Raw genomic sequence first — 12,698 nt, 5'->3', positions numbered from 1 at the left:
AGATAGATAGATAGATTAATAGAGTAGATTATGATAGATTAGATAGATAGATAGATAGATAGATTAGATAGATAGATAAAATAGAGAGATAGGTAGAGAGATAGATAGATAGAGAGAGGGGGTACGTGTACACGAGGGGTACGTACACACAAACACACACATAACACACAACACACACAAAACACACACGCGCGCGCGCGCGCACGCGGCGGGACAGAGAGAGAGAAGAGAGAGAGAGAGGAGAGAGAGAGAGAGAGAAAGGAAGAGAGGAGAGAAAGGAGAGAGAGAGAGAGAGAAAGAGAGAGAAGAAGAGAGTGGGAGCACTAGGAGAGCCTACGAAAACGAAGACGGCTAGCTAGCTATACGTACTGTTCGTGAGCGGCGAGCAGTCTGTGCAGGCAGGGTGCCGTTGAGCTTGCAGCAGCACGAGGCGGTTGCGCTCGCAGTTGAGGTGAAGCAACGCGGGCAGGCTACGCAGGTCGAGGTTGGTGACGTTGTTGTGACGCACGTCGAGGTGCGATCAAATGCTCAAACAGCTCAAACGTGATCGTCTCAACCGGCGCAGCGTCAGACAGTTGAGTCGCACGTCCAGCTGATTGAGAGCAACGGCGCACAGATAACGATCGGCACGACACAAAGTGATTGCTCACGACGCAAGGTGATAACACGGCCATGAGCCGAGTTGATTGCACGCGAATGCAAGGTAATAAACGGTCATGACGCGAGCTGATTACACACGACGCAAGGTGATATATCGTCACTACGCCAAGGTGTAAAAGACTGGTGACGACAAAAGATGGTTGTAACGACGCAGGTGATAGTACCGTCACGACGCAAGGCGATAACACTTGTCCATGATGTAAGGCAATAACCACGAGACGCAGAGGTCACCACAAAGGTTATCACAACGTGTGTCATGGGCAAAACCATCGACCAAGACGCTACCAAAGTGCTCGGGAGATATTTTTGACATTGAATCAAGCAACGCATCATTCTCAATACAAAAAAAATCATAAATCCATGTCACAGCAATACGCGTGCGTGCTGATGAGTTACGGAAAATAAAATAAATGCGTTGCATAATCGTTTCTTCGGTAGATGGAAGCACTGGGAACATGGATGGTAACTAACCATCTCCGTGAGTGGGGTCTGCGACTCTGCTCTCTACAACTACAATGGGCAAACCTTCAGACGAATGCGTAAACTAAATATATTAGACATGTTAGGAACATCTAGAGCGTGCATTACCTGCTTAATGTGTTTGATTCCAGACACGGTATCACCGGGTAATCTCTCTACGTAGTTTCCTGTCATCTCAATGTTCTCTACCTATAGAAGACACCATATAATCGCTGAGTTAAACAAAACTTTTGTTATACTTTCTTTCGCGAGCGCTAGCGCGCTATGCCAACAAAAGATTTGAAATCATCTTCACATCAAATAGTATTCTTTAAAAGATTGGACATTATTCCCTACACGGAAGATCCTTAAGCCAGCACATATCGAGTTTAATTACAACACGCTGACGACCCGCTTGTAGTATATATAAGGCTCTGACATTGAAGCGTGATCACTCGCTAAGGTGTAATCACACACGACGCTTGTATGTGCGTGTTCGTGTCTATATACGTGCGGTAATAGCGTCGTGTGAGTGTGTGCGTGCGTGCGTGTGCGCGCGCGGGGCGTACGCGCGTGCCTGTGTGTGTGTGGTGTGTGTGTGTGTGTGTGTGTGTTGTGTGTGTGTGTGTGTGTGTGTGTGTGTGTGTGTGTGTGTGTGTGTGTGTGTGTGTGTGTGTGTGTGTATGCGTGCGTGATTGCGTGCGTGAGTGCGTGCGTCCCGTGTACTAGTACGTGCGGCGTGTACGAGTACGAGCGGTGCTTGCAATGCGCGCTCGCGTACCTGAGGCATGCGTGTCAGCACTTCGGGTATTCTCGTGAATCGGTTGAAGGCGAGGAATGAGCGTGGCAAAAGCTGCTTCATCGTCGACATCTCGCTCGGCAGGCTGCACACGTGGTTGTTGTGCATGTGCAGTGACCGCAAACTAGTGACAAACAAACGACACAACTCGAAATCGGACGGACGAAAATTTAAGCTGCGGCGATGGTCAAGGCGTCCGCGCCGTGGCCGTAATCGTCGCGCAAACACTCGCCCCTTCGATGACTGTCGGGGCATTCCGGCAGCGCCCATCATTATCCGCTGCTCGCTAATTGTATTAGCGCTCTACTTTCTCCGAGTGATGAATTGGGAGGCGACATTGTTTCTCTCGCTTCGCTCAGCGACTTCACGATGGCCATTACCAGCGCCAAGCGACCTGTTGTTTCTATACCCGCCGCGTTTTCTATGGCGTTCTTATTTACTGGGGGCGAGTGTCAGTAGACGCGAGACGCCGAGTGACAGAGTACCGCTGCGGCTATACCCGTACGCTGCTCTCCTTTACGGTACATGGTACACCCGTTTTAAGCCCGCCGCACACGAGTATTTTGAACGCATGCATCATTTTCCTTGAGTAAAATTACTCACGTGTGGGCCGGGCTTATAACCGCGCCGGTTTCTTAATCTTCGCACGAATGTATAGTGACGAGGTGATGGTCCCATGAGAACAGCACCTTCTGCATGAATGAAAACTTTCGATATAGCTACGAGAGCCGACAGTGTTATCATCGGGTTCCTTTATAAGGTCAGGACACGTCTCGCGAAGCACCGCGCAAAGTGTGCCCGCCCGGTCCAGCCACAGCCGCGATGTGTGTAAAAGTATAAGTTGTTGTTGTGCGCTATTGTGAGGAGCTAGTGTGCGGTGGCAGCAGCAAACCGCATGTGTACCGGGTGGCGTTGACCTCTCCTGGCGCATATTTCTCCGCAAGTTTCGCGGAATAATTAATGCTACCGACTCAGCGGACCTCAGGCTTGGTCACCTGTACCTGTCCCAACAGATGTGCATGAACTCAGTACCAGCAGGCACATCATTCAGGTATTTGTATCATTCAGCAATGGTCCAAAATCTTTCACCTTTGTGGAAGGACCAGTGTCGAATGGCATACATGGGATCAATGACTACTGCTGTCTTTCTGTCATGTTGGGGCAGAGCAGGAGTGCTGGTCACTTTGGTCTCCTCTTTCAGGGTTTTCACTAGGCTTGACTTGGTACCTGTTCTTATTCTGCCATCATCCTGGAAGAGAGATGGTGGGTAGTCACTGCATTCATGGTTCCCTATGAAGTCAACAATGTCTAGTTCTCCACCACTGGCAATGATCTGTGTCATACGCAGAAGGGCAGTTATTTCATTACTCTTCCCCGATGCAGCTGTTTTAGCCGCAGACCTCTTCGGTTTCTTCAACTTTCTTGTTTTTTGTGTTTTCTGTGTTCACCTTCACAGTACTTGGCTTCTTCTGATCACTGGTCAGTGACTGAGACAGTGCCTCCAGACCCAGTTTGTTCACACTGGTAAGGTTGTTCTTAACGTTGCAATCAGCGCATTGTCCAGTTGCTATATTTATCAGGGATGTTGTGGTTGCACCAAATGGATTCGTCTCGACTGCTGCCATTACCTTGATCCCCATCTCTGCATCCCTTGTGACTCGACTTACACCAGATTCATGGTGAGGGCTGGATGAATGAAGATGTAGCATCAATTTCAACTCTGCAGAGACAGCAGCAGTGATGGGTTTTGTGTAAACCCATTTCATCCGTGTGGCAGGGTTTAGTGTAAGGCCATCCAGACCACTCGCTTCCTTGGCATCTGCATTGTAAGTCTGTTCCAGAAGCATGTCAGGAGAGACACTATTATGCTTGCCATCTGCTCTCCTCCCGACAAATGCACCTGCTATTAGTGCTTCATGTACATCTGGGGCTGTTTCAGGTAGTTTCTTCATCTCAGCCAGATAGGGAGGCAAAGACCGCTGCCCATATCTGTAGTGCCCGGCTGCTGTGAGGTAAGATAGCATTCGTGATGATTCAGAGAGATGTCCTACTCATACCCAGTCAGCTTCTCGCTGGTAGTAAATAAACCTGTGAAGAATGTCTGACATCTCCAGGAAGATGGACCAGAAAATTGATGTTGGTTGCTCAACCAGTGATTCTTGGAAAAGCATCATCTGTTCCTGCAGGGCTGATAACTGTTCATGGGACTTCTGAATCATCTGTAACTTATGAGTGGCAGTGATGTCTTTTTCAAACAACATCTTCAAGACGTGCAAACCCGTCACGCAAGGTTGCAAAGCCGACGCAAGTTAAAGGTATAGCGGGAGACTTTTTGAAATATGGAGAAATATGTATTTTTGCGCAATTCATATTTTGGGAAAAAATTGTCAAAAATCACATTTTTTGCCCAAAATTGTTATGCAAATCATCACCAAGCCCATTAAATGTGGTATCATCTTGTAGAGAATTTAATTCCCTTTAATATGATACCACACACATGGTGAAACGAGGTTCGCAAAGCCGACGCAAGTTAAACGTATAGCGGGAGAAAGCCTGTGTGTAATGTACAAAATGCTGTTTTAGCTAATATCAAAATTTTAAGTTTGGAGCACTATAACTTTATTGTTAGAAAACCAATGAACTTGTCCTCTTCATACAATATTAACCATACATATGGGCAGTTTTCTGGAAAGTTTCAATGCATTACTGAAAAGGATTTTTGAAATATGGAGAAAAATGTATTTTGGTGCAATTAATATTTTGGGAAAAAATGGTAAAAAATCACATTTTTGGCCCAAAATTGTTACGATAATCACCACCAAGCCCATTAAATGTGGTATCAACTTATAGAGAATTAAATTCCTTTATATATGATACCAAACACACGTGGTGAAAGGAGGTTTCTAGTTCAACATTATCTTCAAAAAATTGGTTTAATAGTTAGTTAGACATGGTGGCCATTTTGAAAAAATGCCGCCATTTTTTTTTCTTTCAGCAGCATATTTTTAGGGTAGTCCACCTGGAAGGTGTCAGGAGGTCTCCTGACACGTTGATACCAAACAACCTTTTACAACACCCCCATGTCTGGTTGACCCCAAAAATGGGGTTTGCCCCCTGGTATCGGTCCGGCTCGACATAACTCTCACATTACGCGAGCCGAACTGTCGAGCGCGACGCAGTCTATAAAATACGCGGCTTCAAAATTTGGTATTTAGCGTTCACACTGAGGAAATACGCGTCGCAAGAAGATTCGGAATTTCTCCAGGCACAGAGAAGTACATCCCGGCATCTGGAAGTCCCGCGTATTTCAACAAATACCCTGTTAATCTATTTCGATTCTATTTTTGTTGGACGCGTCGCATTTTAGCACTCGTGTAACACGCTAAAATACGGAATTTGTTGCTTTCGCGTGAATGCGGCTTATTCTCACCGTCATTGTTTTTTAGCGTCGGCTGTACGAAGTCAGATGCAGCTTCGTAGAATCGTTCATCGATTGTCCGTCCCGTGTCGTCGTACTGTCCGCCGTCACAGTTGGCACAAATCTTAACCGCTGCTCGACGTACATCCGGTCTTGATATTCGGGACAGTTCGGGCAGATGCGCAAAAACGGACTCTGCCGACTTGTGAATTTGGCGGGGTTCAAGGTCGACGATGTGTCAAATGGAGGGGTAATATTTCCCCTTAACTTAGAGGTATTAGAAGGAAATACGGAATTGCGGCACCAAATCTCTAACAGCTCTAACCTACGTACCTCTTTAATATTCGGTTATAGTGTGATGGGGAGGAACCCATACCAGTGCGAAATTGTAGGTCAAGGGCAGTGGGATAAGTCAGATATCGAGACATTTTCTTGAGGACTTGTCTAACGGCCGAAGTGCAAAAACTTTTATTTGTATTCAGCTGCTGCACCTAACCTTCTTTTATCACTTTATTGAAAGGACCTTGAAATCTACTTTCCGCTGACGTGGCGAAGAAGTAAGTGTCTTGATAAATTTTTACCTCTCACGAGAGGGTTAAACCATGGATTTGTTTTTGACTGTTAACAAAGGACTGATACTGCTTTGCTATTAGAGCCGCCCCTCCACCCGCCCCCCCCCCACCACTATCACTACGCTCTGCGGCTCGACGCATATCCATGAATAAACGTTAATATCGCGAAGTCATTAACGTTACACTGCTATATCTTTATCACTGTACTACCGTAATAGCAAAGCTAATCAACGCGGTGGCGGTGAGGCGCACTTGATTCGGTTGGGCCAGTGAGTTTATCAGAAGAATACCGGCGGCTACAGTACACGTCAGTTGAAGGCTGTCGCTTTGCGGCACTTGTTTTTAAAACAGCGCATATTCAATGTGTGGACAATGGCAGTTTGAAAAAACGCATTTGAGAATACACAACAGATGAACGGCCATTTAGTAAGTACGCATTTCTCGAATTTTGTTCGTTGTTTAATATATAATTTCATAACTATTATATTTTATTTGTGATAGAATCCGGGAGCTTATGAAAGGTATATAATAAAAATTTAATAATAAGCTTATAAATAAACCTCCTACAAGCTCCCGATACGAAATTAAGCGAACAAATTATGGAGCCGCAAATATAGTGGGAATAAAGAATCGAGTACTAATCGTATAATTCAGATTTAAAACAGTAATGTATGCTTACTAGTCTGATTTATTTTTGTATTACTTTGACTGCTCACCAGGTGTCAGATGTGCCCATATGCGCAAGCCCGCAAACTCAGGCCAGCTGACAGTTCACTTAAGAACACACACTAGGAGATTGTCCATGATCAACTGACATCTTGTCCTGCCAAGTTCAAAATCAAGTTCTGACCTTAAGAGGCATCACTGAGGTGTCACACAGGGGAAAAAGCCGATACAAGTGTGATATCTGCGAGTATGCAAGCTCAATAAAAGGTACTACTTGCGCTTTCTAGGTGACAGTAATTTTGAAAGGTTTGTGATTAGAGGCTTGGCGTTTTATTAGCTCCATCTGACATAGTCAGATGCAGCTGTGTAGAATCGCGTTGTCCGTCGTCCGTGTGCGTGTCCGTCCGTCCGTTCTCGCGGCGTTCCGTAACGGTTGGGCACAAATCTTAACCGCTCGACCGTCGGTCACGATTATTCGGCACATTGGCGCGGGGTGAATCGCGAAAAACGAGTTGGGATGTCGAAGCTGGGGGTCAAAGTCAGTCAGGTCAAGAGGTGTAAAAGAAGGGGACCATTCCACTCCATTAACTTAAGGTATAGGGAGGAAATGCAGAATTGGCGGCACAATCTAAACGGCTCGACCTAGCTCTGTGATAGTGTGTATAGTGCATCATTGGTTAGTGAAAAAGCGATCTACTGCTGCTGAATATTGAGGTCACAGGTCAAGCGTCATATGGGCACAGGAGCCAGATGTTTAGACATTTTCTGAGGACATGGTTCTGACGGACGATTGAAAACTTTTTTTGTTTTAGCGCGTGACCTATGCATTTTTATGGCTTTATTGAAAGGACCATGAAATGTCCGCTTCTGCTGGACATGCGAAGAGTAAGTGTGCGGCATAACGCTTTTGACCCTCAAGATGGAGGGTTATAACTTGGCATTTGTTGACTGTCTGTTAGAAAGAATTTGACTGCCGGGTTTGCTAGTAGAATCTATACATGCCTGGATGTATGAGTCTATACAATGTCCACAGTGAAATTTCAAAAAGCTAAATTTGTTAAAGAAGGTGTATGTTCCTTAAATCTATAATTTCTATGTCATTCCTGTACTGTCAGATGTTTACATGTCAATGTACGTATGCCACTGGTGGCTGCAGTTTTTGCCTACGTTTAATTGGTTGCAAGGTGGCAGCTCTCTATTGCCAATTTGCAGCCTGTAGGTCTTGCGTAGTAAACTGGATGAGTGTTGCTTACCCTATTCTGTCTTGCCAATAGTTTGTTGGCTAACTAACTGAATGATCGAGGAGCTTCCATCTTTAAATCTGATAGACACACTTAAACGGTACGCGCCATCTCGTGGCAACTTACAATAACGATGCCAACGAACCAATTCTTTTGAAGAAAGGTTCCTGATACCTGCCCTGTGCATTCCAACTGTTTCGGCTGTATGTGAACACATTATGTGACTAACAGGGTTTACTAGAATCCCTCCACTCACACAGAGTCACCGTCAGTAGACGTTAGATGAGCGCTGTCGCTATGCGGCACTTGTTAAAAATAGGAAATAGCATTTGGCGTGTATAGAACTAAGTTATGTCCCGTTGATATAATAAGCCTAGTGTTTATTAATTAAGTTTGTTTTAGATGTTACATTTGGATAATTTTGAAAGCATACCTAAAGCTTTACTCTGTGTTGTGTGCGTGCGTGGCATTGTGTGTGTGTGTGTGGTGCGCTGTGTGTGCGTGTTGTGTGTGCCGTGCGTGCGTGCGTGCGTTGGCGTGCGTGCGTGTGTGCAAATGGCTATAGCTATGATATGTCATCCCTGAATGGGGCGAGTTTGTAAACTGGTAAGAACGATTGAGCTTAAATTGTATTGTGCTGCCTCATTCCAACAGCAGCTCTGGTTATCTTGTGCTGCACAGTAGTGGTCATGCCTGCAAGTGTCAGTCTAAAATGTCTCGAATCACATTGGCGAACTTGAAATTAATCATGGCTTGATCATGTTTGACAAAGTCGTGGGAGCACAGGACATCTGTTCACGCTCAGGCAGCTTCTGCTGGGTGTGTGGCAACGTTTTAATATTGACTGGGCGAGTCAACAGGAAAATAATCAATTTTTTTGTAGACAAGTCTGAAGTGACCGAGGAAGCTGAGTGACTAAAGGTCAAACTCACAATGTCATTGTCAGCCATAAATTTGATGAAAAAGCACTCAAACACACTCGGCGTGGACAGCCGAGTGTCATTTCTGTTGACGCCACTCACGCAACTGAGTTTGCCATGTCAGCGCTAATGAAATAGTTTTTCCCGTTGTGGCGCTGCACGACGTTCCAACTGTCTGGGTAAAGTGACACTGCTTGTAAATTGTGCAAACCGAAATGCTGGGAGACAACACTGGTGGGGGTTAGTGTTGGATTACCCGTTGTGTTTTGACTGGCCATCACCAATGTTTCTAAGTTCTAGTCGGCGGGCAGATTGGATCGAAAAATTGGTAAATAAAGTCGAGCCGACCGGACCTTAATTGACTAGAGTAAAATCCCCGGCTTTGCAGATGTCGGCTGGAATTTGTTTCGGCTGTTTCTGTTCAGTGCGCAAGTCCGTTAGCTCATGTTTGCTTCTTGGTGCATGTGATGCACAATGAACACTATAAAGATATCGGCTGCAGCAATATAAGTGACCTGTCGAAACGGCTTGACTACCTGGGGCTTCTTGCCTATACAATAAAAGTTATGAGAGGAGGTGTCAGTTACTCTTTTTACCTGAATCTGATCTGTCGACTTATGGAACAGTTGAAGCATGGAATTCTAAAAAGGCTACTGCAGCTTGGTAATCTGTATGGTACATGTAATGTTAAACGTTGTGATTACCGAGTGTAGTGTGAAAACCAATCTTTCCCTATAAACGACAATAGTTAAACTTGATATTTTTTCAAAAAAGCACTTGAAACATTAGAAATTCATGGCAGCATAAATAAGACAAAAACTAAATTTCCAAGGTATTTTCAGCAGCTATAAAGATACATCTTCATTTTTTTTCCCCCTGCTATAATAGGTTCAGGCCACTTCTACTTCACGTTTGTGTGTGAGTGAGTGGGCCCAGCTCGTCTTTTTTCTGCACAGTAGAATAATTTTGTTCCTGCCAGACACTAATTGAATTATTGGGATAATTTTAGTTTTAGAGAAAACGTTCCATGGCAATGGTGAAACATTCGTGCAGCATCTTATTTCGGCCCGTTTTCGACCCGTATCGAATGCATCGACTAAGACTGCAGCAACAGCACACCGTTGCACAGCGACGTCATCAGCATTTGTTCTTCCTCGCAGGAAATCTCAACGAAGCACACTCGACGCGTTTCACTGCAGCGATCACAGAGCTTTGCCTGCCGACCAGTGTCACTTCTCGAGCGCACGCGGCAAAGGCGCTGCGCGAGCACCAGCGGCACCACAGCGCGATGCGCAGCGTCCCGATGCCCGACTGCGAGTACTCGTGGCGTCACGCGCTCGGCCCGCTGACCGCCTCCACGCCAAGGTGCACGGCGGAGCGACAAGCCGCAGCCGCTGGCACGAGCTGCCAGCTAACGCGAGCAAAGCACCTCGGCAACTGCGCACGGCACGTGCGCAAGAAGCACGAGGACGCGGGCGGCCGCCGGGCCGCCGTCGCTGCGCGACCCCGAGCGCTATCGCGGGGGGCGACCGCGCCCGCGCCCCGCGCTGCATAGAAGGAGTTTTGCGTGGGGCAGGCGCGTGCGGCGAGGACTTTGTGGCGCTAGCGACTCGCTGGCGCAGTCACCCAGCGCCACCGCACCGCGAGACGAGCTTCTCAGTCGGAGGCAGAGCGCCGAGGCGCAGCGGCGGCAGCGGCGGCGAGCAGATGAACGGTGCGTGGGAGGCGGCCCAGGAGCGGGTCGGCCTCGCCGGGCGTGTACGCGCGAACGCGGCAGGTCGCCGCGCAGCCAGCGAGAGAGTGTCCTCTCCAACGCCATTGCGCAGCGGTGACTGACGTTTAAGTGGCACGAAACTCGGGGCGACGACTTGGCCTCGGCGCCCAGGTGGGCATGTCGCCTGAAGCGTGCTGTGGATGCGGCGGGTCTGGGCAGGGCGGGCGCGAGGCGTGACTCAGGCGACGAGACAGCCGCACTACGCTCGCGGCAGCAAGCTGGCCGAAAACGCAAAGGCCTACCGCGAGAATCAGCGAACCGTCGCCACCGAGGAACAATCGCGCAGAACATGGCCGCATGCAGACGGCCGAACGGTTTCGCCCTCGCGGCAGCTGCGGCCGTTTGCCGAGCGCCGCGGCGCGGCGGCGACAGCAGCCGGTGATGTCAAGCGGGCTGGTGGGCGCGGCGGGGGTGCTCGCGACGCGCCGCTACCCTACGTGCTGCAGACGGTCGGCGGCGGCGGCGCGACCGCCGCGTGCCGATCACGCGTCGAGCTGCCTCCCGAGATGGGCGGCGCCGCCGCCGGCAACAACGTACATCGCAGCTGATGCAACGAGAGCGGCGTACGTGCAGAACGGTTCTGCTGGCCCCCGCCGCCGCCGCAGGCAGCAGCAGCAGCAGCAGCAAGCAGCCGCAGCACCAGAACCAGTTCGTCTATCACTTCATCCCGGCCGGCCGAGCCGGCGAGTGTCGCGCGTCGCAGTGCGTGTCGCTGCCGTCCGCCAGCCGCGGCGGCGCATCACACTCTTCAGCCGATGCCCTGTAATCTGCAAGCTGGACCCCAGGTGCCAGGAGTCGATCCACACAAAGGGAAGCTGCCGAGAAGCCGAGCTAGTCCCACGAAGGAGGCGAACACGCATCAGAACCCCGCATAAGATGCCATTGACTGCATCGATGAAGTGTCGTAGATGAAGATACGTTTTGTTAAATAGTGATCAATAGTGGCGAATGGTTAAAAAAAAACTATTAGCTGCAGACGGCATTCTTTCTGGCGCAAGTGTCTTGTTTATTGTATGTGTTTACTTGTTGAACAAAGGAAATGCAAAACGGAAGGAAATGGATAAACAGGAAAACGCAATTTCCAGAAATTACTCGCAAAAATTACTTTTGCTATTTTCAGTCCACCAGGTGACCACTGGTGTGTCCGTGTGTAAAGCTAATTCAGGCTTTTCGGTTAGGCCAAGTTTTATTCTTTAAAGTCTATGTAGTTGGATTAAAGTCGCGCTGGTCGACGTCCAGTAAGTGGTTGTCACGCTGCATGAACATGCACAGTTTACTCTCTAAATCGGTTCTTATTCTAGGCTTAGAAGTTTGCTGCGGCATTTTGCAATAATGTGACCCTTATATTGATTGAGAATACACGATGTTGTCAATAGGCATCTATGTTGGAAACTGGTAAACACGTTTGTGCAATAGCAATTTCTGGATTAATTAGCAACCGTTTTGTTGTAGCTCATATCATTGGAATATGAATAAATTTAAAATAAATATTAAATAATTACATATCACTGCTGTCCATTGGTGATTTTAATGCTATTGTGGGCAGTTGTTGTGTATGCGTCAGGTATACTTATGTAGTAAATCGTAAAAACCAGAAACATTGTGTGTGTACGTATATGTAGCCCTGGTATATTTGTAAGTAACGCACATCACGACGTCACTCTTCGGCTTGTAGTAGTGGTGTGGTTGTGGTAGTGCAGGGACTGGCGCTAGCTATGGGTGGTGATGTGAACACAATTATGTGAATTCCCTTCTCGATTTTATATTAGCAGTTATAAGTGATTGGCAGACTGTTAACTCTGAGTTGCAGACTTAACTTCTTTCTCTCTTAACTCTCTAAGGGCCAGGTGCGCTTAATACATCGGCCTTTTCCTGGATCTCTTTGGCAGGAATTAAGTGTCGGCATTTAAAAGAGATCGCAATGCATCCGTGCCTACCGTCCTTCAGCACTTGAGCTGCACCAAAGTTTAGGCCTTTGCTGCCATTACACTGCATTGCACTGCATACCGTTATTCGACCCTATAGTAGTGTGGTCTGCAAAATTGTACTTGGGCAAGGCGCCTTTCATATATCTAACGCACACGAATAACGGTAACAACACAGTCCACACTACCGTTTAGTAAAAATCGAAAGTGTACCTGCATTGGAATATTTATCATGAAAACTTGTTTATTTTCAATTGACTTCTG

At 47.4% G+C, this 12,698-nt stretch overlaps 2 protein-coding genes across 2 annotated transcripts in view; both read right to left on the bottom strand.

The window, feature by feature from the left end:
- The window catches only part of LOC106810614 (PH domain leucine-rich repeat-containing protein phosphatase 2-like), a 91,421-nt gene that overhangs the window by 15,705 nt on the left and 63,018 nt on the right, over positions 1 to 12,698 (bottom strand). The gene's annotated exons all lie outside the window — the stretch shown is intronic.
- Positions 3,359 to 4,749, bottom strand: LOC106810621 (the record flags this gene model as incomplete). Its single annotated transcript, XM_014814044.1, is given in 1 exon segment — positions 3,359 to 4,749. A coding segment is annotated over 1 exon segment (584 nt), but the record flags the coding sequence as incomplete, so codon positions are not given.

The sequence above is a fragment of the Priapulus caudatus genome, unplaced genomic scaffold, assembly GCF_000485595.1.
Source record: "Priapulus caudatus unplaced genomic scaffold, Priapulus_caudatus-5.0.1 Scaffold458, whole genome shotgun sequence".
Taxonomy (NCBI): Eukaryota; Metazoa; Priapulida; class Priapulimorpha; order Priapulimorphida; family Priapulidae; genus Priapulus; species Priapulus caudatus.
Note: the sequence above shows the minus strand (reverse complement) of the source record. Positions and strands in the feature narration are given on the sequence as shown.